This window comes from Oryzias latipes, chromosome 6 (assembly GCF_053564925.1).
Source record: "Oryzias latipes strain Hd-rR chromosome 6, Olatipes_Hd-rR_3.1".
NCBI lineage: Eukaryota > Metazoa > Chordata > Actinopteri > Beloniformes > Adrianichthyidae > Oryzias > Oryzias latipes.
This window is the reverse complement of record NC_136242.1, coordinates 7,923,528-7,950,112: the sequence shown is the minus strand read 5'-3', so window position 1 is coordinate 7,950,112 and position 26,585 is coordinate 7,923,528. Positions and strand designations below refer to the sequence as shown.

General features: G+C 41.2%; 2 protein-coding genes and 1 long non-coding RNA gene across 3 annotated transcripts; all 3 read right to left on the bottom strand.

The window, feature by feature from the left end:
- Positions 1-3,444: 3,444 nt before the first annotated feature.
- On the bottom strand, positions 3,445-5,246 carry LOC144992412 (uncharacterized). Its single transcript, XM_078948360.1, has 4 exons — positions 5,090-5,246; positions 4,916-4,981; positions 4,763-4,831; positions 3,445-4,607 (listed from the first exon to the last, which is right to left on the bottom strand). The coding sequence occupies exons 1-4, from the start codon at positions 5,223-5,225 to the stop codon at positions 3,463-3,465; spliced, it is 1,416 nt and encodes a 471-aa protein (XP_078804486.1). The 5' UTR covers positions 5,226-5,246; the 3' UTR covers positions 3,445-3,462.
- A 4,413-nt stretch (positions 5,247-9,659) lies between these two features.
- Positions 9,660-26,423, bottom strand: iqub (IQ motif and ubiquitin domain containing). Its single transcript, XM_011475739.4, has 10 exons — positions 26,059-26,423; positions 24,548-24,723; positions 23,348-23,503; positions 22,632-22,842; positions 20,602-20,777; positions 19,417-19,587; positions 16,444-16,620; positions 10,682-10,924; positions 9,989-10,174; positions 9,660-9,914 (listed from the first exon to the last, which is right to left on the bottom strand). The coding sequence occupies exons 1-10, from the start codon at positions 26,189-26,191 to the stop codon at positions 9,771-9,773; spliced, it is 1,773 nt and encodes a 590-aa protein (XP_011474041.1). The 5' UTR covers positions 26,192-26,423; the 3' UTR covers positions 9,660-9,770.
- On the bottom strand, positions 11,043-15,070 carry LOC110013475 (uncharacterized). Its single transcript, XR_002873381.2, has 3 exons — positions 14,873-15,070; positions 14,647-14,743; positions 11,043-14,491 (listed from the first exon to the last, which is right to left on the bottom strand). It is a non-coding gene; the product is annotated as an uncharacterized LOC110013475 (long non-coding RNA).
- Positions 26,424-26,585: the final 162 nt, after the last annotated feature.

Below are 26,585 nucleotides of genomic sequence, written 5' to 3'. Positions count from 1 at the left end.
GGGAGTAACAGTCTGGTGCTGAAGGAGCTGGTCAGCACCTTTACAGTTTGGTGCAGGGGGTGGGAGGGGGTCTCCATGATGGATGATAGCTTAGCCAACATCCTCCTCTCCACCACCTCCTCCATGGACTCCAGTGTGCAGCCCAGGACAGATCTTATATAGCCCCCAATTCCACAGTTAGAAACCTTGGGGTTTTACTTGACCAGGATTTATCATTTAAGGCTCACATATCTCAGGCGTGCAGAACTGCCTTTTTTCACCTGCGGAATATTGCTAAGATCAGAAATATACTTTCTAAGAGTGATGCTGAAAAACTCATCCATGCGTTTGTTACGTCGAGGCTGGATTACTGTAACTCCTTGTTAGCAGCGTGTCCTAAGAGTTCCTTAAGAAGTCTCCAGCTTGTTCAGAACGCAGCAGCTAGATTGTTAGCTGGAACTAGCAGAAGAAATCACATCACTCCTGTGTTAGTTTCGCTCCATTGGCTCCCAGTTGATTCCAGAATTAAGTTCAAGATCCTCCTGTTAACCTATAACAGCTATAGCGGTTTGCGGGAAAGTCCCGCCCCTTTACCTGTCTCCGCCAATCATTGTTGAAGGCTTAATCACATGTCAGCAGTCTGACCAATCAGAAGTGGTTAAAGTCTTCACTTCCTTGTTCTTAATTCTGCTCATAAATTCTCTCAGTTCCAACAAAAATACCAGCTAAAGCTCGTCTTTAGCGGTGTAGCTTTCCACAGAGTCCGGTGTCAGACCGTGAACAAAACAATGAAGCTCACAGACGCGAGTCTTTCTGCCCTTTTTCGGCAGTTTTCACACTACATCTCCCATGATGCATTGGCTTAAAGGGCCAGTGTCCCAGCGCACAATGAGTGCGCGTGAAATGTCTAGAAACCTCAACGGACAAACAAACAGTTTCTACATTTTCTAATTTAACTTTTATTTCATCTCTTAGAAAAAACAGCCGCAACTTCCTGCTTTTTTGGCCACAATTATCACAAAATGCACGTGAGATTGCGGGGGGGGGGGGGGGGGGGGGGGGGCTGTCGATCAATAGAGACCATGAATTTCTGCTTATTTATTTATTTTTTTGGATGCTGGTGTGCCGCGGGATTTTTGTCAAGGTTAAAGTGTGCCGTGGCTCAAAAAAGGTTGAAAAACACTGTCCTAGATGACCCCACCCTTGCATTGATGTGTTCTCCCTACCATGACAAAGGTGGATAAAGGTGGAAAGATTTCATGCAATCCATGGACACCAGTGAAGATCACAAACCATTGAAGAAAAATGGTTCAGAGCACTGTTTTGTGGGGTCCAGATGACCCCACTCTCAATGCTAAAGTGCCTAGGATAGCACAAGGGTTAAAACGTTTTTAATAAAACCTCTGTAAACCATTAGGCATCCTGGTTTCACCACTTGTCCAAAAGGCTTAATCAGTCTACAAAAATTCTACAGTGTGCTTGTAGCGGCTGCGGGCTTATGAGCCGCTAGAGAGGCTGCGACAGGTCCTGTTTGCGACGCGCTCCACAAAAACTATGACCATGAAATCCACTTTTCTTGTGTGTCGTGATTTATTCCACTTCATTATTGCATCAGATGACACATGTGGTACGATCCTTTTGAAGTATTGTACATAATCAAGTGTAAAAGCGGTCAACAAAAAATACTGGGCCCTGTGCACCCTCTCTGTGTCAAACCAACAAACCAAACTAACACAGGTGACAGGTGCGCCTAAATGAGATCTTAACTAGTCACGTGACCAAAAAAGGGAATTATATACAAACATGATAATGGCGCCTACACACCAGCCCCTAATTATTTGGCAAATAGACAAATAATTACACACACAAAAGAAACATTAAATCAGCATAAAAAATACAAATTCATTCAGTTCTTTTTTTTCACATTTTTTTTTTGTTTGTTAGTCAATGGGCCTCCAAGAGCCGTATCTGTCTTTCAAAAGATCACAAGTCCTTAAATTCATGAAATCTTCACTTCTTCATGAAGCTATTCCTTTTTGTTTTCAGCCTCCAGCAGTAAAACCGTCTTTGTAATTGGTCGTTCCAAGCAGCTGGTCTTTGTCTTGACTCGAACTTGACGTACTAATCCTCTTCTGTCTGGGAAAGTCTGTAGTACTTTTCCTAGAACCCATGAATTTCTGGGTGCTGTGCTATCCACAATGAGCACTATGTCTCCAGGCATTAGGTTCCTTTTCATCCCAAGTGCTCTTTGTCGCTCCTGCAGTTGTGGCAAATATTCTTTTGTCCATCTTTTCCAGAACAAGTCTGACATATATTGAACTTGTTTCCAACGTCTGCGTGCATAGATATCTGCTGCATCGAAGAGTCTGATGCTGGTGTGGCGCGGGATTTTTGTCAAGGTTAAAGTGTGCCGTGGCTCAAAAAAGGTCTAAAAACACTGATCTAGACCCACTAGACAGTGCACTGAACCATTTTTCTTCAATGGTTTGTGATCTTCACTGGTGTCCATGGATTACATGAAATCTTTCCACCTTTTTCCACCTTTGTCATGGTAGGGAGAACACGTCAATGTAAGGGTGGGGTCATCTAAGATAGCACAAGGGTTAATTTAGTTCATTATTACGTAAATGGTACACAGTTGTGCATGATTTTTAGGACATATGCAAATTTGTGACTTTCCACGACCGTTCCACGAATTTCTAACAGACTTTCCATGCATGAACCACAGATGTATAATTTTTATCGTGTACGCAGCACATCACATTAGAATTATGTAATTGACGCACAAATTTTTGGCCACATTTGGCTTGTACCAAACACTGGGAACTGACTGGGCATCCACAACTAAAGAACAAAAAATTTTTCTAGTATTGTGATTATCAGAGTAGAACTCACGTGTTTCTGTATAGATTGGCTGGAGGTGCGACTTGTGATTATTTTCCTCCTTTATTGTGCATCTTTGGCAGTTATGACTTACTCAAGTGATTTATAGTCCAAAAATACTGTAGTTGTGGAGCTGAAAAAACTTGTAGTTTTGTAGATGCTGCAATCGTAATGCCACAAGCTCCTTGCGCCGCTCCATTCTGATTCATGCCTTTTCAGATGACTGGATCCATGTACGTCCTGGTGAGATGGCAAGTGCCTCAAAACTGTACGGCCGGTTACCTTCAATATTGCTCACAATTGTTGATGCGCCAGTAATGTTAGCTTGGGGTTGTGAGGGGCCGTAAACTAGCAGGAGAGTGTAAACAAGTGGGTGACAAGCGGGGTGGAAAAACTGCTTCAAGCATGGCTAGTCCTTTGAGGTCTTGCTCCTCAATGAAACGAAATAGAAACTAAGGAAAAAAAAAATGTATCCTTTTACCTCCTAAATGATCAACTATTGTAACCAAATTGTCAACTGTTCTAGATCATTTTAAAATTTCTAGAAAATGGTTTGTGGTTACCCAGGAAACAAGAATAAGGTTTCAGAAAGAATCAAATTTATTGAAGGAAGGTGAAGGACGCAGTCTGGTTGCTGGCGGCGTCGGACGCAGTCTGGTTGCTGGCGGCGTCGGACGCAGTCTGGTTGCTGGCGGCGTCGGACGCAGTCTGGTTGCTGGCGGCGTCGGACGCAGTCTGGTTGCTGGCGGCGTCGGACGCAGTCTGGTTGCTGGCGGCGTCGGACGCAGTCTGGTTGCTGGCGGCGTCGGACGCAGTCTGGTTGCTGGCGGCGTCGGACGCAGTCTGGTTGCTGGCGGCGTCGGACGCAGTCTGGTTGCTGGCGGCGTCGGACGCAGTCTGGTTGCTGGCGGCGTCGGACGCAGTCTGGTTGCTGGCGGCGTCGGACGCAGTCTGGTTGCTGGCGGCGTCGGACGCAGTCTGGTTGCTGGCGGCGTCGGACGCAGTCTGGTTGCTGGCGGCGTCGGACGCAGTCTGGTTGCTGGCGGCGTCGGACGCAGTCTGGTTGCTGGCGGCGTCGGACGCAGTCTGGTTGCTGGCGGCGTCGGACGCAGTCTGGTTGCTGGCGGCGTCGGACGCAGTCTGGTTGCTGGCGGCGTCGGACGCAGTCTGGTTGCTGGCGGCGTCGGACGCAGTCTGGTTGCTGGCGGCGTCGGACGCAGTCTGGTTGCTGGCGGCGTCGGACGCAGTCTGGTTGCTGGCGGCGTCGGACGCAGTCTGGTTGCTGGCGGCGTCGGACGCAGTCTGGTTGCTGGCGGCGTCGGACGCAGTCTGGTTGCTGGCGGCGTCGGACGCAGTCTGGTTGCTGGCGGCGTCGGACGCAGTCTGGTTGCTGGCGGCGTCGGACGCAGTCTGGTTGCTGGCGGCGTCGGACGCAGTCTGGTTGCTGGCGGCGTCGGACGCAGTCTGGTTGCTGGCGGCGTCGGACGCAGTCTGGTTGCTGGCGGCGTCGGACGCAGTCTGGTTGCTGGCGGCGTCGGACGCAGTCTGGTTGCTGGCGGCGTCGGACGCAGTCTGGTTGCTGGCGGCGTCGGACGCAGTCTGGTTGCTGGCGGCGTCGGACGCAGTCTGGTTGCTGGCGGCGTCGGACGCAGTCTGGTTGCTGGCGGCGTCGGACGCAGTCTGGTTGCTGGCGGCGTCTAGACTGAGCGCCGTTTGAGTTTCCACCTCATTGGTTTCCAGTTGTACTAACAAAACAAAATTAGTCATCTTTTACAGTGTACTTAACTTTAACGTTTGTGTTTGTTTCTTCGGTCATAGCCTTTTCAGACAAACCAAGCCACGTGTTAACCATTCTTTAAATTTTATTTTTATTTATTTATTTTTTTAAACAAATTCTCACCTTTAACCAGATTTTCCAACCTGGAATCCAGTGACTGTAGGAGATCAAAGCCGCTCTGTAAAGCCAAATCTTTTGGGAGGAAATGAAGAGATAGTAGTAAACATCCACTCAGGAATTTTTTCTGCATATACTTTTGCTCGCATTAGTTCTCACCAGCTTTTCTTCCCATCCTTTTATGGTTTGCATTCTGGGTTTCTCTAGCAACTGGTAAGCTTAAACCTGAGAAGAATCGCAGTTTAAAAGAAGGTTTAATGTTTTCTTTGATGGTTTATGGACAACACACAGATTTCCATCTGCAGTCCAAATCCTTCCAATAAACCTACATACCTTTGCTGAGGAAAACAGCCAGAACACAAACAGCCACAAACGTCTCAGCTCCCATCTTTTCAGACACCGAATGAGAAACCAACAACCAAGAGGAGCTTAAAAAGTTCCTCCTGCAGGAAACACAGCTGCTGTTCATAACAGCTGATTGTCTTTCTCCTCAGATCAGCTGGACTCACATTTTGATTGACACACCTGTGATGAAACCACAGAATTGATGGATTACCTTCTTAGATCCCAATTTTTCTGGGTTAAGGTAAAAGCTTGAAAATATCACACTAAGTCAACAAAAATAAAAAATTGTTCCTGAAATCTTTGTGTACAAAGTTCATTTTGTTAAGGAATCAAACTGTTTACTCTGAAGAAAATGAAGTCATTTGACACTAATATGGAATCTTCAGTAAAATGAAGAACATCGAAGCTCCTCAGAATATGTGTTTGGTATTTAGCATTTGATATACATGTTTTATATACATTTTCATATAAATGTCAGGACTGTTCCAGAACCTTTGAGTTACAGTGATGCATCTTTAGACCAAGAGCAGAACTGTTGTGATCCGTGAGCAGACAGTCAAAGACAAACCGTCCTGTCATTCAAACTCCTTTGTCCTCAAAGACTAAAGATCAAACTTTTATTCTCCTAAAAGCATCACATCTTTGTTGTATGTTAGACAACTTCCTGTCATGAAGTAACAATGAAGATTACAATTTACATGTGAGCGCTCTCTAGTGGAGATTTGAAGTCATTACACATCGTGGCAGATATTTCATGTTTTATGAAATAAAAAGTCACATTAAATCAGATCCGTACATCTTTGCAAAATCTATTCACACGATTGATTGTAAACTTGAAAATTTTATAATATCAAGAAAATGTAAACAATTTGAAAAAAATAGTTTAAATATAAATCGCCGTAAAAGAGAACAATTTGCAGAAGCTGATCTCTAAGAGTTTCTTCTGTTCAAGTCCTGTCTGTCAGTTGATGGCTGCTTTCCATGGTGCTGACTTATTATTATTACTTATTCTATTATGTCAAGTGACTCATTTATTTGGACAAATCAACATTTCTCTTAGGATAATACAACAACTTTTGTGTCTTTTCAGTGCAGTTTTCATGAAGAACCACTCTGCTGTGAGCTTCATCTTTAGAATCCCAGCGGCTTTAACCCAACTGGAATCACAAGACTCCGTAAAAGATTTTCTTTCTTCTCGCTAAGAAGAATCCCATCGTATTCTTCTAATATGTGCAGAAGGATCATTTTATTATTGAAAATAATGAAAAAAATTCACAAAGTTCAGGAGGCTTGAGCAGGCTGCCACATCCCCATGCCTAAGCTGCTCCCCCCTCTGCCTGCCAGTGGGCTTCCCAATGGCAAGTGTGAAGGGTCTGTGACAGCCTGGCAACCTGTCCAGGGTAAATGGTGTATACTTATATAGTGCTTTTCTAACTTCTTCAAGGCCCAAAGCACTTTACAGTCACAGACCCATTCACCCAGTCACACACTGCTGCCGAACACAGGTGCCAACCTTCCACCAGAGGCAAGGTGGGGTTTAGTGTCTTGACTCATGGGCGCAAGGTGGGAATTGAACCTGCAATCTTATGATCGAGGGTTGACAGCCCTACCGCTGCACTACAGCCGCCCCTGTGTATCCTACCTTCACCTAACAGTAGCCGCGGCCAGCTCCAGCAACTCTGTGGCCCTAAAAGGGATATAGCTGGCCAAGAAAATGGACGGAAGTTCAGGACAACAACAATCGAATTGATCCTCCATGTTGGATTTGGAATCCACCCGATACTCAAGTCTCTGAACATGTCACACGCCCAAAGCTGAGTCCCTCATTGGGTTGGCGCAACGCACTGACTTTGTCAAGGTTATGATTTTTTAACTCCAAATCCAAATCATGCCCCAATGCCCCCTGATGCTCTGTACATTGACTTGTTGATGTTTTTTTAACACCCCTGATGCATGAGTTGCATTGATTGTTAAAGCAGATTTAACCCTCGTGTTATCCAAGGCACTTTAACATTGGGACTTGGGTCATTTAGACCCCAAAAGACAGAGCGCTGAACTTTTTTCTTCAATGATTTGTGATCTTCACTGGTGTCCATGGATTTACGTAAGGGTTAATGGGCTACGAAGTGTGCATTTATTACTTTTTAACGCACGAAAAGTAATAAACGCACACTTCGAAGGCCATTTACCCGCTTATACCATGGTCAGTTACAATAGCAATACATATTAACCAGGTTTAGTCCTTAATTCTTGTTTTTTTTTCCGATTTGGATCGCTTTTCTCACAAAAAGCTACTATATGTTACGTAATGCGGCGCATCAAAAACGTCGAGCAGCACCACCGCTGCAGTCAAGATTCGGCGATATATATATGCTGATCTTTCTGATGGGTTGAATAAATCAGTTTAGAGAGAAAGTTCACCTCTTACCGCTTGTTTTCGTCCAGATGATGAAGCAAAAGCTTGTTTTAAAGAAGCCGGCGCAGTGATACAAAATATTTAAGCTAGGTGACCGGAACTGCTTTTTTCACCGTGCGGTTATCAGGTTTTATTGCACACCCAGCAGCCAATCAGAATCGAGTATTCAACCGGACCATGGTATAAATGAAATCTTTTCACCTTTATCCCCCTTTGTCATGGTAGAGAGGACACGTCAATGCAAGGGTGGGGTCATCTGGACCCCATAATATAGCACACGGATTAAAATGTTTTTTTTGCGTGTTTTTTCTGTAAGGGAAGGGGGTCTTATGGACATTTTAATTAGCATTACAAGTTAAATTGAAATCAGCTGTTTTATCACTTATCTTGTGTATTTGATCTGGAGGGAACAAAAAAAGCATATGCAATATTATATGCTTGAGTAAAAACGTTTTTTTTTACATTAGTTATTCATCCTGTACATCATTTTATATAGTTATTGACAATAAAAGAAATAAAGCAACAAAACAACAGAAAGAGACAGCTTTATTTAGTGAGCCGTAAAAGAGCTGGAATTCCCATCACTAATTTGACTAAAGAAATACTCAGATCGGATAAAAACAAGAAAAATGCTAAACATGATAAAAACACCCTTTCCATTGGAGTGGGTCTTTAAAAGTAACTAATTTTTGTTAGTTTTATTTTGGAAAGCAAAAACACCATGTAATCTGCTCAAATAAAGGGAACACTGCAGAAACACATTCTAAACCTGAACGAAAACATTTTTTTTCTAAATGCTTTATTCCTTACAGCAGGGGTGGGCAAACTACAGCCGGCGGGCTGGATCAGGCCCACCTCCATGTTTGGTCCGGCCCACTGAACAATATCAGATGACAATAACAGTGCACCCTGTTCTGTGTCCTGATTGGCTCCGTGCCGCGTCTCATGTACAGAAACGTGGAGCTCTTCAGATCTACAGAAATCTGTGATCGATCAGATCTTTGTTTTCATTCTAAGATCCTGGACCTACTTTCTATGAAGGTTTGACAATTTAAACAAGAGAATAGGGTGAAAATGTTCATGTGTGTCTGAGAAAATGTATTTAGGCAGTGAGGAGTTTTACTGCCATAAATGTCTGTATTCAGCCTCCGTGATTTCACCGATTACGATTATTTTTAGAACGTAACTCCTGTAATAAACGAGGAACTCTGTACTGGTGAAAAGGTAACGTAGCTGCAGCAGAAGACATAGAAATTTTTCAATAAGTCAAAATGAGGTCTCAGTAGTGGGTGTGGCCTCCACGTGGCCGTATGAATTCCCTCAACATCTGGCTGTGCTTCTGATGAGATGGCAGATGGTCTCCTGGGGAATCACCTGGACAAAGCATTCCTGAACAGACCATGGTGCAAAATGGCGTTGGTGGATGGACCGAGACTTGATGTCCCAGATGTGCTCAGTTAGATTCAGGTCTGGAGAACGGGCTGGCCGGTCCATCACATCAATACCTTTGTCTTGCAGAAACTGCTGACATACTCCAGCCACATGAGATCTAGCATTGTCCTGCATTGGGAGGAACCCAGGGCCAAACACACCAGCATAGGATTTCACAAGGGCTCTGAGAATCTTATCTTAGTTCCTTATGGCAGTCAGTCTACCTCTGGTGAGCACATGGAGAGCTGTGCAGCCCTCCAAAGAAATGCCACTCTAAAACATTACTGACCCACTGCCAAACTGGTCATGATGGATGATGTTGCAGGAAGCAGAACGTTCTTCACGGCGTCTCCAGACTCTGTCAAGTCTGTCACACGTGCTCAGTATGAACCAGCTTTCATCTGTGAAGAGCACAGGGCGCCAGTGGCAGAATTGCCAGTCTTTGTGTTCACTAACAAACGCCAAATGTCTTGTACGGTGTTGGCCTGTAAGCACAACTCCCACCTGTGGAGACGGACCCTTATACAACTCAAAGACACAGAAGTTGCCTGTGGTCATGACACACAGAGCAACTCCTTTATTGGAGCTGTCTTGCTTATCGCCTATTATTTCCTCCTATTGTTCAAAACATGTGAAACTGATTTTCAGTCAGCGTTGCTTCCTAATTGGACAGTTTGACTACACAGAAGTATGACTTGAAATAACACTGAGTTGTTTAGGTGTCCCCTTTATTTTTTTGAGCAGCGTACTTAGACCCTTTCTCAAAGTGACAAACATGAGTATTAAATTCTCTAACTGGGTTAGTTTGAGCACCCCTCCTCATTAGTTGATTTTTGAACTAACTGAATGGGGGTCTGCAGCTGATTGTGAGTCCAGGTATTCAGCCAAGATGGAGATCTGGCTAAAATGTTGTCGAGCCATCTCATGTTTGTGTTCCACCTCGCAGATGAACACTTTCTCATACACCTGGGAAAAAAATTGCAGACATTTACAGTAGATGTATCTTTAGTACCAGAATATAAGTGTTTGTCTGTACAAACCTCTTTGATGTCTTTCACTTCTAAGTGACCTGATGTCTCCTCTTTGGACAAAAGTAAGCAGTTCCAGGGGCTCCAATCACTTTGTAGGTCCCAGCGAACAAAAACCAAGTCATGGAGATCATGTTTGCCATTAAGAGCCGAGCGGGATGCCCAAACTACTTCCACTAGATACCAGATGTCTTCTTCCTAAAATAATGTTAGGGTTAGTTTTTAAATAATTAAAACTAGAAGACTGTTAGATGTTCAATACATTTGTCTTTTAACCCCTTAAGAACCCAGGCCCATTTTCTCAGAAAAAAAAAAATGGACCACAGAATCAATTTCTAATGTTTTTCTGTTACACTGATGTTACCATGGGTCCTTATGGGTTAACCCTTTTGATATCTTAAATGACGCCACCCTTACATTGACGTGTTCTCCCTACCATGATAAAGGTGGATAAAGGTGGAAAGATTTCATGTAATCCATGGACACCAGTGAAGATCACAAATCATTGAAGAAAAAAGGTTCAGCGCACTGTCTAGTGGGTCTAGATGACCCAACTCCCAATGTTAAAGTGCCTAGGACAGCACAAGGGTTACGTACTATTTTCCTTTACTGGGAATATCTGTACAAACAGTTTAAACCTGGACCTCCAAACATGTCTTTCTAAATGTTTTCAGACAAGTACACAGAGTAAAGACAAATATTTACCTGCAGCAACCAAGGAATCTTAGCTTCTTTGTTTAATTTCTGCTCATCGATCTTCAGCCTCTTCAAGATATTTTTGTAGACTGAGAAATCCAATCGAGATCTTGCTATGTTGTCAAGGCTGATACAACGTTGGCACCAACTGCTCAGACCTCCACTGATGTTGTAAGCAGCAGAAGGCAGACAACAGCGACAGCCGTGACAGAGGAACATATCATTCTGCAGCTGGGAGGGACTTTGATAAACCTGAAAGGGAATCAGTTTGAACACTTGTGGTTTTGTTTTTGTTTTTTTGGTGGTAAAACATAAGAACAAGTGTTTCACAATATTTAAGACGACTCCTGCTAAAGAGACAGTATAAATATTTACCAAAAAGTTTTTATTGAAAGATTTTATGACTGGAAATTGTACAAAATTATTATTAAGACATAACCTCTTCAGACATCCATTTTTTTTAACTGTCCTGTCCAACAGCTGAGCAAACAGATGAGAGCTGAAGGCCTCTAGTGTTGGACATATTTTACTGTTGCAACATGGGTTATGAATCTTCTGACACACAAGGCGTGTATTTGAATAAACCCATTTAGTTATTTAGGCTAAACGTTATTTATATTAATTATGGCCCGCATCAGCAGTCACTGACTGAAAGAACCAAATTGTTTTCGCAGTTGGAAAGATTCCGGCGCCTTTCAGCAAAAATTTTACCCCAGCCTCGAAAAGTCACCAAAATGTTCACACACCTAGAAGATTGAAAATGAATTCTCCAAAAAGTCAACATCACCCCCCTGAAGACGATGACATCACGGCGAGCGATCCCGGAAAAAGAAATGAATGGGCCGAAAATCGCGTATGGGGCTGAAAAAAATTATTTCAAAACAAAGTAACAAATCCAAAGCACAAGTGCTGGGGATATCCCAAGAAAGTTTGGAAGTCATTATGGGACGGCTACACAACCTAATACTTGGCGGTCATTTTGTGGCGAACTCTGAGAATTGGCAATTTTTGTGTTTCTCCGCAATATGGAAAAACAACACTTTTGTTTGAGCGATTTTCATGAAATTGCACACACTTGCTGCCAGCTCCAGTCTACAAACACTTCGGGAAAAGACCGCCATCCTGAATAAAAAAAAACACATTTACCATCAGAAACAAACCTAAACTTGTTTCTGGGATTTTTATCGACCATCTCTTAACTTTTTAGGCATCAACGGCAAGCTACTGTGGAAAAAATGTTGATTTGTAAACCGTTTTCTGTTGGAAAACGGTTTACAGATGGACCAGATGGAAAGACGAAAAGTAAGGAGAAAGTGATGAAAGGGATAGAAGGATGATTATAGAAGGGGTGGGGGGTAAAATCACAAAGCATAAAGCAACAAGAAACAAGTTGCTGGAAGTTTATAATCTTTATAATACATCTAAAAGGGGCGTGGCCAGTCCATGCACACACACTCCAATGTTGTAAACATACCTGTTGGCTCTAAAAATCTTCCCATTTAAACATGTCAACATGTACACAATACAGCTAATGTTCCCCGGCACATACTTATACATACAGACCATCATATTTGAAATCTTTCATTTCAGTCACACAAACTAATTGTGCAAATGTAAGATAACATTCGCTCGAATGAGTGTTTATGTTCTTCTCGGGTGGATGCTGGAATGCAAAAAAAAGAGGAAGAGTTTCCAGTCATTCCCACACCACGACCTCTGCCTCTAGCCAGGACCCCCAACACGTGCACGGTACAGCAGATAGAGAACAACTGCCCGTCAGGCAATCAAGTCTGCCACCTGGGGCTAGGCGAGGGGCCCCGCCCCCGGAGAGCACCCCCAGCCCCAGACGGGCCTGCCACCACCCCGATGTTCTGAGCATCCCCTCACCCCAACCCCAGGGACAAGCCAGGGCCCCCCAAGGGAGACCCGCCCCATGCTCCAGGCAGCCACCCATCCAGCTTGCGAGAGGTTCAGGAGAGAGCAAGGCAGGGGCAGACCACTCCCCCCCAGGAGGAGGACGCCCAAAAGAAGTGGGGTCCCCAAAGAGTGTTGTAAACATGGCTTGAGCAAAACACTGTTGGAACTTTGGAGAGGCCCAGTGCTCAAGGGGCAAAGACCAGAACCCGCACCATAGGGACAAGGACACCCCCCAGGCGCAGATGTGATGTGATCCCCGGCTAATAGACCTTTTTCACACTTCCGCATTTTTCGACCGGAAATACGTCAATGACGTGTAAAACAACTTCCTGTTAGCATAGCGGCACATATGAAGAATGGCAGAGTCGAAGAGTTGCAGTTTCTGTTGTGTTCCAGGCTGTTCGTCTTCCAACCAAAAACAGCCCGGCCTCTCATTTCATTATTTTCCTGTGGATCCAAACCTGAAACCCAAATGGATACAGGCGATCCGAAAAGAAGAAGGGCATAGTTTTAATGTAAACACAGGTAGCACCGTCTGCTGCCGGCACTTCGCTCCGGATGTGGTGCGGCTGCGTCGTTCGTCGCCTGAACAGTGGTGTTGTCCCGAGTATTTTCCCTTGGAAAACCTTTACTGCTCCTTGGAGAAGGGAGTCAGTATATGACAGAACCTCAAACGTCAGTCTATGCAGCTGTGCTGTTAAGCTAGCGACACGGTGGCTAAGCTAAGGCAGTAAAGATGGATCACGACTACGTAACACACCAACTGCAGGTAAGGTTGTTCATAATGTGTTTGGTTAACGTTAGTCAACTATGTGTAACGTTATTGGATAAATGCATTTCTACCTGAACAAATGAATGTTTATAATAAAAGCTGTTCACGTTCTCACCTATTTTAATTACATGTATTTAATTAATTTTGGGTATTTTGTCATTAACAAAAATAAATGAAACGTATTTGTAATTAAATACTTCACATACTTTTCAAAACATGATTACTGTGTTGTGTTAAAAGGTAGAATAAATATGTTTAGACTGATTTTTAATTCCTTTATCTTCACAGGTGCTCTGGATGAGGCTTTGGATTACATCCATGACTTAGAAGCCAAGTTCCTTTGCTGGACCCAGGAGACGATGTCATGGCGAACAAAGAGTTCCTCATTCCAGACCTCCTTACTGACAATGGATCTAAGATCATCATTCCACCTTTTAAGCTTTCAGCTCCATCAGCAACGAGGAAACAGAACAAACCCAAGCCATTACCCGCCTCAGAATTATGGTGGAAAGAGTGATCGGTAGGATAAAGTCCTTTCACATCAGGGACTCTCTCATGCCGCTCACACTGATGGGCAGTGTGAATCAGATCTGGCTTAACTGCCGTGTTTTGGCAAATTGTCAAGGACTTTTTTGTGTTGAAGAGTGAATTAATGTTTGGTATGTAAATAATGTATAATGTGTAAATAGTATGGAAAAATTTAGTGTTTCCACATATTCTTAAAATCTAATTAAATATAATTGTTATATTCGTAATATTTTTCTGTTGAAATGTGACTTTAAATTCACAAAAAAATTAGATGAACAAATAAAACAATTTTGGTCAAAATTGTGCCTCATTTAATTTTTTGGTATGCGTAACAACAACTGATTAATCACAACAGAAATAACATCAAAGATTTACAATAAAAAAGAACATTACAGATCATTAACAGTAAGACAGAAGGCTGTTGTTGTTAAAGACAAGATAAGTGTAATTTAAGGTATGCATTCATGCATTTGCTATAATATATATCCAAGTTCTCTTTCATTCCATCTGAGAAACCCCATCCAACACAGCCATGAGAGGTTGGGGCTGCACCTGGCATAATCTGCTTCCAGATGCCATCATATATGGATCTGGCTGTGGTCCTACACAAGAGAAACACAACACACAAAAGTTAGACATAAGTGCATAACTACATTTAAATTTAATTCATTATATCTGCTGTAACCATAATTTGGTTAGTCATAACATCAAGAAAAAAACTTAACTTGCTCTCACAAAGCAACAAAAAGTTAATCACCTGTATATGCCTTGTACAGTGTGGACCTCAGACCGTCCCTGCCAACTGTTTTGGGCTTTTGCACCACCAGCTCACTAACCGGTTCAGGATGGATTCCCTTATAAATAAAAGGCAAAAAGCAATTACAGTCCGTAGTAACTACTGGGGGTGTTTTTATAATAATTTATAGTTGTTATGGATACACATCCATTCTTAAATCATAATGATAATTTGATCACAAACCCACCTGTGCTCTTGGTCTGTGCCATCTTTGCAAGCCACTCGTGCAGGCCAGGGTGGGTGGGGCAGCCTGCAGACCCAGCTGTGAATTATGTGCGGTCTGGAACAGGATGGCAAAAGGATGTCATTGCAGAATCCTTTACCAGCAGCACAACTGCAGGAGAAAGCTTTCAGGTTGGCACTTTCTGCATCCATCCAGTGATATCTAACCACAATAAATTAAATAGGTTACAATTAAGACATACTTATGTTGCTACATCAATGTGACACGAAACTATAACTGTCAGTAGGGTGACCAGATTTGAGTTAGTAAAAAAGAGAAATGAAGTGAGTTTGTGAGATATTTCATCGAGAGTAATTGGTGTTCAGAGCTGCATACATGAAGCAAATATGATTGCATTTCATCTATGTTCAATGTTATTTTATTAAATAAGTATCAAAAAAGAGGACATGTCCAGGAAAAGAGGACGTCTGGTCACCCTACTTTCAGAAAAATAATACTAATAGTAAGTGAAGAAAGTACCGCAACCGCAGCAAAAAGAATGAAGACGCAAACGGGCAACTTAACATTTCTTATTTACAGCTTCACCAAATTTTTGGGTGTTATGTTAATCTCATGCCTTTTCACTTAAACATACACACAACATATTCACTGCGATGTGTTATACCTTATATTACAAATAACACCAGGATTTACAGTTGACGTAAACAAACACACAGAGTTATCGGTGATGCGGCTATGGCTAAGCTAGCTGAAGCTTACCTTGGTAATGGTGGATAAACTCTTCGTGGACGAATTTATATCCCTTGTCCAATTTGTTTCCTTTAGTGGACGAATGCATCTTCACACTATTCATCACATCGGCGCTGATGACCTTCGGAACACAACTCAGACTCTTCGAAAACACTCTAGGCTCTGCCATTCTCCGCCAGCTAAGCACAAACCGGAACTAAGTTTACACGTTGCTGACGTGTTTCCGGTTTTTGCGAAAAAGGTCTATGGCCTTGCCAGAGAACTCAGGGATCCCTCTCTCTGCGTGGAGAAAGGGCCGCCTGGCCCAGGAAGTTTCCATGTATGTGTTTTGGTATATATTTTGTGGAGTAAAGGGTGTGTGTAATAAAAGGTGCAGTAAAAACTGGCAGATAGGGCACTAAGAGGACATCTCCTGATTACTCACAGTGATGTCCAAACACCCCCCCCCCCTCTCTCCCTATCAAGGGTCCTATATGTCTAAGGAGCAATTAAAACTGAGAGGGGAGGGGCCTGAATTCATGCAGCAGACAACCACACACATTCACACATGTGGGGGCATGTCCGAGTCACCTGAGAAGGACGAAGCTGAACTGCTTGGAGAGCAGAGAACATACAAATTTAATACAGAAAGAACACAGCTAGCTGCTAACCACTACACCACCATGCAGCCAGAAATAAAAGCACTTCATTTTTTTCTAAATAGTTTTCACCATTATATAGTTTGACAGCATCTAAAATGTGGTTACCTGTTATTTTGCTCAGCTGACTGAAGATAGCTTTGATTTTTTCATATCAAATCTTAGATCCAGAGATTTTTTGCTTACCTTCAACATCTTCCTGACTATCGGGTTGAACGCTGCTGTTTTTATGTACTGCAGGAACAAAGTGCAGATCCTGTTCCTTAAACCATCAAGACTCTGTGCTTTTATTTTTCGTGTCATCAGGTCAACCTCTCTGTCAATCAACTCCAAAATATCCAGAGTCAGCGGACACTCGTTCTCCTGTTCAACAAAGAATAGAAATAATCATCTGTTCATCTTCTATGGCCGCTCTTGTGCAGAGTCACAGAGATCCTGAAGTCTACCCCCGTCATTGTAGGGCAAAGGCGGGGTAAACTTCACCATGGTCACATTTCACCAGTATTGGCTTTAAGGTAATGGCTTCTTGTCAGCTACATAGTTAAGCTTTTTTTTTCTATTTTTTAAATAATTTAAATGTCTATCATTTTTATCATGTAGATATTTTAGATTATTTGTATTTTTGTTAGGGGTTTAAAGATTAATTTTAACAACGATTCGATGCCTGTCATAATTTGATGTTGCCGATACGATTCATAGTCGAGTTCTTTGGCTCATTTTGAAAGGCCTGGTTCTCTGACCTAAAATGGATCCCTGACATCTTTAGCCAAAACTTCAACTATTTAAAGTTTTAATAATTATAATAAAATAATAAATAATTTATCCAGTGTTTATCCCACAATGGGAAATTCATCAATGTTTATCCTCTCAAACCATTTCAATCTACTTTCCTGTTTAGTCTCTAACAGACCTATGAGTTGTTTCTCTGATCCTACTCATCCTGGTCACTCCCAAAGAGAACCTCAACATCTTCCTTTTTGCTACCTGCCTCTTGTCTCTACATCAGATTCTCGAAAACTAACAGTATGGCTGCTCTCACCAGTCTTCTATACATTTCCTTAAATTATCCAGACACTCTTTTGTCACATATCATACCTGAAACCTTCCTCCACCATGAAAACCAAACTCTCCATACTTCCTTCACCCACTTGTCTGGTAAAGTCGGCCCTAGAGAAGCATTAACGTTACCTTTCATCCACTGCACAGTTAATCTGAACTTCTACCATTAGGGCGTTGCTATAGAGAGCAATAAGACACAAAAGCAGCGGATATAAATCATCATCTATTCCTACATCTGTTGCATTACTTAACACTAGAGTCTATTTCATGTAATTTCATGTTCATTTATTTCATTTAAATTATTACCTGCTGGTTTGACCTATTATCACAGTTTTACCAGTTATTTTACACACAGTTTTATATTGCTTTATTTATTTTTTTATATGATCTTTTGACTTCTGACTATTTGGAATTTTTTGGTGAAATAGCTATACCAAAAATTAGTCTTTTAAATCTTTTTTTATGGTTTTAACCTTTTGTCCTACTTAAGTCACTATGTACACAGTTTTTCTCTGAAATCACTCAACAGCAGTTGTTGTACACACAACCAACCAACAGTGTAACTCTAATCTTTTTGTGCACATGTGTTTTTTTGTCTGCTGTCATGTGTTGATATCTCTTTCTACCCTTTTAAGGATACCCTGGATCTACTCATCCATCTCCCTCCAGAATGAATCCTTCTCCTCCATCTTACCTTTGGGGTAGAACCGTTGACTTCATTCAACATAACACTTCCGCCCTAACTGACGCTCTCAACTGCAAAACATTCTTCTCAAACTTCTCGTTCATAATTTCTCTTTCCATCCACAAAACAACTTCAAGCTACTCCCAATCTATGAGTCTTGCTGTCATTCCATCTGGTCTCTTGAAGGCACAGGAGCTCCACCTTCCTTTTTTCCAAAATGTATGCCAATTCTCTGGTTTTCGCTGTCAGAATCTTTCAAAATGAAATTTCTACTTCAAGTTTTATATGCCTGCCTTTTCCTATTATCTCTGTTCCTATCAACACATCTTCCTCAACTCCTTCTTCAACTAAAAGCAGTCCAGTTTCCACGAGTACCCTGAGGTTCAACAGCACCAGTCATCATTAGCCTGGGCCACTACCGATCTGAAATGTTTTTTGTCATTTACATCATTGGTTTGCCTTTGGTTTCGCATTGGATGACCTTCCTGATTTTGGTGGACTTGAGGTGTATTTTAAGCCTCATCATAGATGTGATGGCAGCATTCCCTGCCACACCCACAAACAAAATGGCTGTAACCTCCTCCCAGCATTGCACACTTTCTTTTTAATTATTTCAGATTCTTCATTCTTAAATAAATGCACACATTTGTTTGAGTTAAAATATACATGTATTCTCTGTTTTCAGCATTTATTTGTAGCAAATACATGTACATATGTTTAGTTTACTCATTTTGGTTTGTTTGAATCCTGTCACCTGTATTTGAGCTGCCAGTGCTGAGGGTGCTACTGGTTGCTACGGGTGTGGCTGAGGTTCTGGAGCTGTGCTGTGAGGACTGGCAAAAGAGGAAGTCTTCACAGCCTTTAAAGGCTCCAGTCAGACAATTGGGCAGGCGCCATCTATAGGAGCCTCCAAGGGGAGAAACTAATGGACTTATTTAATGTTTATTTGTTTTGCTTCTGTTGGTCATTATTCATTTTGTTCTACTTTTGATGTTTTTTTCTTTTCCACTAAGAGACCAAGTTTTGTGTTTAGTCTTGTCTTTATAGTATTTTTTTTAATGTCTGTCTAGTCTTTGTTAAATGTTAGTCCCCCCCATGTTTCTCGAGTGGTCTGATCAGCCACTTTATATGTTCCCCTGTTGTGTCTTTGGTTAGGTCAGTTTGTTTCTGTTACTTGGTCTGTTCAGTTGCGTCAGTTAAAGTTAAGTTTGTTGCCTGAGTTAATCATGTTTCTGTTGACCTCTTTTAAGGGCCCAGTTTGTCCATCCTTTTACATTTTTTGAGAAAAATTAAAATGTTCAATTTTTGATAAACTTCTGTTGTCCTCTTTGGCTGCTCGATCCCTCACAATAGAGAAAGAAAAAAACATTTCTGAGATTTCACATAAAATATCTGCTAAAAGAAGTATTACGTACCTCAATAGTTTCCTTAAGTGTCATCAAAAGGTGAAGCCTCTGCATCTTGCTGACAGTAGACAGGCTGATGTTGTTGTAAAGATCTTGCAGCTTTCTAGCTGTGATGGTGTGTAGTGTGTCCATCTCTATCAGTTGATTATTGGTTGTGTGCCATTGATATGGTGAAGCAGACTGAAACAGATTTGTTTGTTACTTCAAACGGACATACGGTTATATAAAGATACTTGTTCTGCCTTTTCTACAAGTCTGGAAGCTGGAAATATTACTGTAACACAAAGTCAACTATGATTTTTGATCACAAAAAAGTGAAAGGAATTGCAGTACTGAAGGAATAATTTTCCACCATTACGGTTACATGAACCTTCTATTTATGTTGTTGAAGTTAAATCATCTGTAAACTTGGGTTGGTTATAAGTCAGTCCTATGGATAACCTGAAACACAATGCTATGATCATTACAGCAAATGGCTTTTAACAGTTCACTTAAGTTTGTTATTCTACTTTTAGGTGTCATTACTGCCTTTCGTAAAGACTGGACAATGTCATTGGAATGATCTTTTCATTCTTAAGCCTTTCAGTGCCAAATCACATTAAAATTAGATCAATAACAAGAGTAGGACGACAACAGGCATCTTGATGAGATTTTCACTTCGTGGAATCGATGACATCATATTCGCCGTTTAAAAAAGAAAAGAGCATGGTGTTCGAATTGCTTTTAAAAGCCAGGTTACTAAATTACGCACTATTTGTTTTTTTAGGAGTTAGGGATTAGGGTGGGAATTTCGACACAGCCTAAAATGTTTAGCCAAAACAGCTAGCATGTTTCTAAAATAGTAGCTAAATGTCAAATTAGCATCAAAATCCACAATAGATACCATATTAGTCAAATGAACTAGCATATTGCTAATAAAACAGCTTAAAGTCAAATAAACTAAAACAAGTTTTTTAAGAAGTAAGTTGAGCCCAAAAAGCTAGAATAATGCTAATACAAAGGCATATTGCTAATTTACTTAAATCAACTCATTCAAACTGAATTCAGGTCAGATGTATGTATTAAGTGGATTTGGGGAGCGGGCAGAGGCTTGGATAAGTAAGTTGGCCTCTTCATATGGCTCAGTTTTTGCTTTTCCTCTTTGTTATAAAAGCTGTAGTTAATTTATTAACTTGGGAATGAGTAAACACTGACCTTATTCAGGAAATCTCTTATCATCTTTTCATAGTTATTTGTCTGAGTGACAATCTGACGGCGGCCAATAGCACGGATGAGCTGCGTCTCCTTCTCTAGCAGCAATCGAAGAGCTTCCTTCCTCTTAGCTCCTTGCTGTGAGGAGTTTATCAAGCGTTCCTCTTCAAGCCTCCACACTGTAAGATATGTACAGTCACAGATTGATTTCTACACTGGACTTACAGGGGACATGAAAATCAGGTTTGTTTGTTTGAATGTGTGAATGCCTCATGCTTTGAGATTCCAAATAAAAAATAAAAAAATTAGTGTTTTTTTTTTGTTTGTTTTTTCACACCCCCAATAAACTGGCAAATGTTTTACTTTCAAATGAAAGTTTAGAATGAATTAGAGAATAGATGTTGTTATGCTATGCTATGTTGTGTTATCTTCCAATAGGGGCCGGCCACAGTAAATGCTGGGTCCCACAGGTGTTCATTACTTCAGACCCCAGTCTGTAATGGTGGTCGGGCTTTAGGATCCCCCTGCTGCATGCACGATCGTGCAGACGCCGGATGTCTGTGCTATTTGTATTGTGAGCCAGTGTAGCCGTGGCCAAGACCCACTCATTCGATTCAGCGTTTAAACCTGTAACGTGGCATACGCCAAAGAACATTCCGGTGAAGAATCAGTACAACGGTTAGGGGTGGATCTTAAACGAATCTGATAGTGGCCCAAGCACATGGGTGACATTGAGACAGACATCTACGGAAAAACGGGCAACAAGCGACTGATTTCCTGGTGGAGGTGCAAAGAATGTGAGCAACAAATTAGAACTGGTTTTAAAGTAGATTTTTGAGCAAAGACGGAGAGGTGCGCGTGTCTCCAGGAAAATGGTTCGCATGAAAGCAAAGAGGATTTTTGATACGGATATTGATGCTTCAAAGAGAAAAGAAAAGTTCGCAGCCAGTCCTAATCAGAACATAAAACTAAATTGTCAGAATTTAAAAAAATCCTGAAATCTTCATCTGGTGTTGTCTGCATTTATGACCGAATTTCCCCAAAAAATGAACCCGTTAGCCATCACCATTCTGTACAGTATATGCTAGAATAAACGGCGGTCTTCAAGAGATACCTGTCTCTACTAAACCCTGGGTCGGCTGACAAATGTTTGAAATAAATGTTATATTATATATGTATATTATATTATACGTATTACATTATTATTCGTATTATTATATTATATTATATTATATTATATTATATTATATTATATTATATTATATTATATTATATTATATTATATTATATTATATTATATTATATTATATTATATTATATTATATTATATTATATTATATCATATTATATTTAGACAAGAGGTATCGTAAAAAAGCTGATAAAGGCAAACGCTTCCACTTTCCAGCCATAAGGTTCACTTAACTCATAATATTAATAGCAAAGATGCAAGTCAATAGTTATGTAGAGAACAAACTGACATCCCCTCTGTCTTCTAATCAGCACCCTTGTGTTTCCCCAGGATTGGGAAAGATTGAAGCAAAAAAATGTAGAAACACACCCACATACTTTGTATATACGAGGCATTGATTACATCCTGTGCCCCTGCTAATTACAAGTAAAGTAAAAACATGGGCAGTTTAGACTTCAGAATCCACTAAACAGATCCATTTCCTGCTGTTTTGTAGGCAGAGATGCAACACTGTCCTAATGTAATTACAGAATAAATCTGCTTTCTAAAGTGGAAAGTACTCTAGTTTTATTTGTGCCTACTCATTCACAAAAGCTGTAGTCATTAAAATGTAACACTTAGGTCCCCAATCTCTGCTAAATTCCCACTGAGCATTACATCTTTCAATATTGTCTAAGCAATATTTTATTTAAATGTTCAAGGAGTTCAAATATGGAAGATTTTTGCATGTCGCCCTTTCTTGCATGTCTTGCATCTATGCAGTTTCCTGAAATGAACATGATATAGCATAATCTGTGAATCATTCATCAGACACTCAAGAGTAGAAATAGGACAATGGGCTTACTCTCCAAAGCCTTGTACAGCAGGTTGAAGTCCTCCCTCCTTTTAGGGTTCATACGGCGTTGGTACAGATCCCTCTGCTGATCCTCCTTTTCACTCTCCCTTCTCCTTTCTTGCATTTCAAGCCAAGCCAACTGCCGGCTTTGTTCATTTCTCAGCTGGTCCACTGCTTTTTGGGCTAGCCAACGACGAGCAAGTGATTGCAAAAAGATGACCTGTGCAATGTAAATATATGGAGGATTATGTAATACATGATGTTAATATCTAGGTTTAGTACGTTAAGTATGCTAATGAGTTATTAAGTATGGTGTGAGCTCCGAGACAGACATAATTTTGAGTTTACAGTTAGGACATGCCAAAGACATGTCAGAATCTCAACATCATGACTGCGGGGTGGGGGGTGAGGGTACAAAAAACCTTATGTTTGTCAAGCATGGCTGTAACTGAGGGTTACACATTGTGGTCACAACTAATTTAACTTGCTCCCAAAATACTATTTTTAAGCACAACTGCATTAGAAATATAAATAGTTCAACCCTTAATGCAAATTAAGATATTGGCAAATATTTCACTCTTTCAGATGTATTTGACTGTGTGCCCACAGGTTTACAGTATGAAGAACACTTATCAGGTAATTTTTACATTTTTATTATCATTTCTTTAAAACATTTCTTACATGCACAACAAAAACAAAACCTGGTTATTCACAAAAACACTTACGGCCCTCAGCTTTCTGTCATGCCATTCATCAGCAGTGATGTATTTCCCAGGAGTGACCAGCTTGTCTTTCATACATGAGACATAACAGCCGATACCAGCCATCTGGGTGGAAGTGTTGACTAGACACTGCTGGTTGTGAGATTTCAATCGAACCGTCTGTTAAAAGAACAAAACAGAAGCAATGACTAAAGTCTAATGTGTTTCTCTGCCTTGACATGTATGGTAGAAAACAGTGAAGTGATTTATACATTTGTCAAAGCAAATATGATGTTACTGCATTTACAGTCTTTACTAATTCTAGTTTTCTATAGTTTATTTTACATACTCAATTTCAGAAACCATCCAACAATTTATTTATGTACAACTATGTCTCAAAAATCCATAAATACAGTTTGTTCTGGTGGTAAGGTCCTTTACTTTATCAAAAAATACCAAGTGCCCTCATCCTTTGCAAAACACTTGATGGCAGCAAAAAAGAATCAAGGCATCATTACAGTCCTTGTTTTTGTTCCCCCTTTGCCATATCCCTTCAGGGTTTGCCATTCAATCAGCTTTTACTGATTCGCACAGGTGGTTTGGCAGAGATTTTTACGCCGGATGCCCTTACTGACACATCTTTATATTTTTTCCGGGCTAGGGACCGGCACACGCCTTGTGGCTACATGGTTAGGCAGTAACCCGAAGGGTTTGCCCAAGGACTTTCACTGGATGAAGCTCATTGCACCCCTGGGAATAAAACCCCAGACATCAAGCCATCACGTGTAGAAACACTTTGAATTTAGCAAAGTCATGTGACCATCCAGTGTCTAGAATGTTCTGATAATGTTCCCTTTGAATTCTTTGGAGGTGGAAAAACGTGGACTGAACTTTAGGACACTAACATGTGAATGGATTTGACATTCATTCTAGTTTACTTGTTTGTTTGGACACAGATTTAATCTATACTTGATGATCTGGAAGAAATCCAAGAATCTGGAAAACTTCACTGTTCAGTGGCAGGATGTTCTGTCTGAGTCACACTGGTGGAGGTTTTGGATAAAGATGTTCTGGATCCACTTTAGGTCAGTGATTTGGATCAAATCGAATCGTTCCAAATGAACCAATATTGACTATGAACCGTATCATCAACCACAAATGATGGTGTTTAATCATTGTTTATATTAATCTTTAGATCCCTATTATTTAAGTTCTGTTCTTTACCTGTGAGTCCCGACTAAAGACAGTCATGCCTCTGTCAGGTTTTTTGCGGGGGAGGGTTTGGACAGCAGCATGGTGGTACTCGGTTCCTGTCAACTGGTGGCGGTATCCACCAAGAAAAGCCTTCTGCTTGTAGGAATGCTCATTCTTCACCACCACAAACTCCACTCCAGCACAATCTGAAAGTGCATTAGTAAAAGATACACAGTGTAAATAATTAACAAGCTGGCAAACTTTAAGGTACAGAATGACGCTATCACAATTAGGTTAAGTGGAAAAGAAATCATGATTATTCTGAACTATTTTTAATATTTATTTGTCTGTTCAATTATTTCTGTCTTGTTTCCCTTTTGCTCAATACTGTACAAGAAAAAAAGATTTGAAATATTTGTTTCACAGCTTTTTGTTAGAATACCCATGCGATTCATAATAACATTGAGCAGTTATTGTTATTGTTGGAGCAATTTAAAGACACTTAAGTCTTTAACAAGGAAATAATGAAAAAATTCTAATGGGTCAAAGTTTTCCCCGCACGTCCTGCTAGTCTTGAAATCGGGAGAAATAACGAAGTGACCATGGACTGTGGTACAGAGAGATGAGTTTAATGCTATGTAAAAAGAAGAAAATGTGTCCTCTTCAGAGAAAAATGGGGGGGGGGGGGGCATACAGATAAAAAAGCACTTTTGCTGCACAAAAACAGATTATGTTTTTTCAGGCCACAATCTAATTCCAGCGCACAGTTTACTAATCTGTGCTCACGGTTTATCAGATTTTTTTTCTTTTTAACCACTGGCACCTGAAGGGCTCAATAGTTTTCCTTTATTTTTCAAGAAGAAAATTATACCCAACATGTGATCACTTAAAATGCCATAACTTTCTTATTTTCTGAATGATTTTTATTGGAAAGGTTTCTGTAACCCAGGACTGCTCATCCCCGGTTCTGGAGATCTACCCCCCTGCCTGTTTTCCAGCTCTCCCTGCACTGCTTGCTGCTGATTACCTGGACCAGGTTTGTTCAGTCAATCAGTGTGGAGACATCTGATTGAACTAATCAGCAGCTAGCAGGACTATATATATATAATAATATTAATCATGTTAATTTCCTTTTTAATTCATAACTAGTAACTACTATGTAAGGAATAACAAGTGTCTGTGGAGACCTGATTGTGTCAGATGGTTGCTTCTGTGAAGTCCATTCATTTCTGATAATCAACACTGAATAACATTATAATTAGATTTAAGTAGAGATTTAAGCTTAAATCGTTTTTCACAAAAAGCAAACTATTTAAAACATGAGCAATGGGCTGCCGTGGTGACGGCCTTAGTGCATCAGCATTGCTCAGCCCGCTCCTCTGAACATCATCACACGTTAAACATAGCATCATTTCAGTGGGAAAGTTCACTGTTAATAAATTGCACACACACACAAAAAAAATCCAAAGACAGCACTTCAGAAAAATGGTACTGTCACTCAACTAAGGTGTGTGTCTGCCCCCACCAGCAGGGGGCCTTACCTGCAAGAACCGGTTCTTCCTCATGTCCCAGAGCTGGCGGCTCCAAAGCTCCAACTTTGCTGAGTTGAGGGTTTGCTGTTTCATCCACCTCTTCTTGTTTTACACATTCTTTTAGAATCTGGCTTTGTTCCATTGGAGTCTTTCTCAGTGTTTCTTTAGAGATAAACCGCCACCTTACTGGGAAAAGCAGAATCAGACTAGAAAGGACCAGCAGAATTATGAACGTTCAGTTTCCCCCCAATTTGAGGATCAATGTAGCAATCGAAACGCGGCAAGCTTTGGACCGGTGGGAAGCTGCAGTGTACGCGTTGTTATGGCAACAGAAAGGAACGCCTGCAGTCCAGCAGACCGCACGCGGGCGGTCCAGCCTCGCGCATGCTCACACCTCGCGCTGCCGCCTGCTCATTCCTTGTGGCTGCCACGGCCGTTTAAGAAGTTTCTTTTGTTTCAAATTAATATTTGTGTCACAAGCCACCTGTCTCTGTTTGGACTCCATTACAGCCGCGATTTTAACATTTTAGTGACAA

What these genes read in the sequence shown, in the direction of transcription:
- LOC144992412 (XM_078948360.1), bottom strand. Translation starts at nt 5,225, where the DNA reads ATGAACAGCAGCTGTGTTTCCTGCAGGAGGAACTTTTTAAGCTCCTCT. An exon ending in GGCTGTTTTCCTCAGCAAAG is followed by an intron (nt 4,982 to 5,089) that starts GTATGTAGGTTT and finishes GATTCTTCTCAG; the next exon opens with GTTTAAGCTTACCAGTTGCT. An exon ending in AAGGATGGGAAGAAAAGCTG is followed by an intron (nt 4,832 to 4,915) that starts GTGAGAACTAAT and finishes TCCTCCCAAAAG; the next exon opens with ATTTGGCTTTACAGAGCGGC.
- iqub (XM_011475739.4), bottom strand. Translation starts at nt 26,191, where the DNA reads ATGGAACAAAGCCAGATTCTAAAAGAATGTGTAAAACAAGAAGAGGTG. An exon ending in ATGACAGAAAGCTGAGGGCC is followed by an intron (nt 22,843 to 23,347) that starts GTAAGTGTTTTT and finishes TACATTGCACAG; the next exon opens with GTCATCTTTTTGCAATCACT. An exon ending in TAGTCAGGAAGATGTTGAAG is followed by an intron (nt 10,925 to 16,443) that starts GTAAGCAAAAAA and finishes ATTCCCTTTCAG; the next exon opens with GTTTATCAAAGTCCCTCCCA.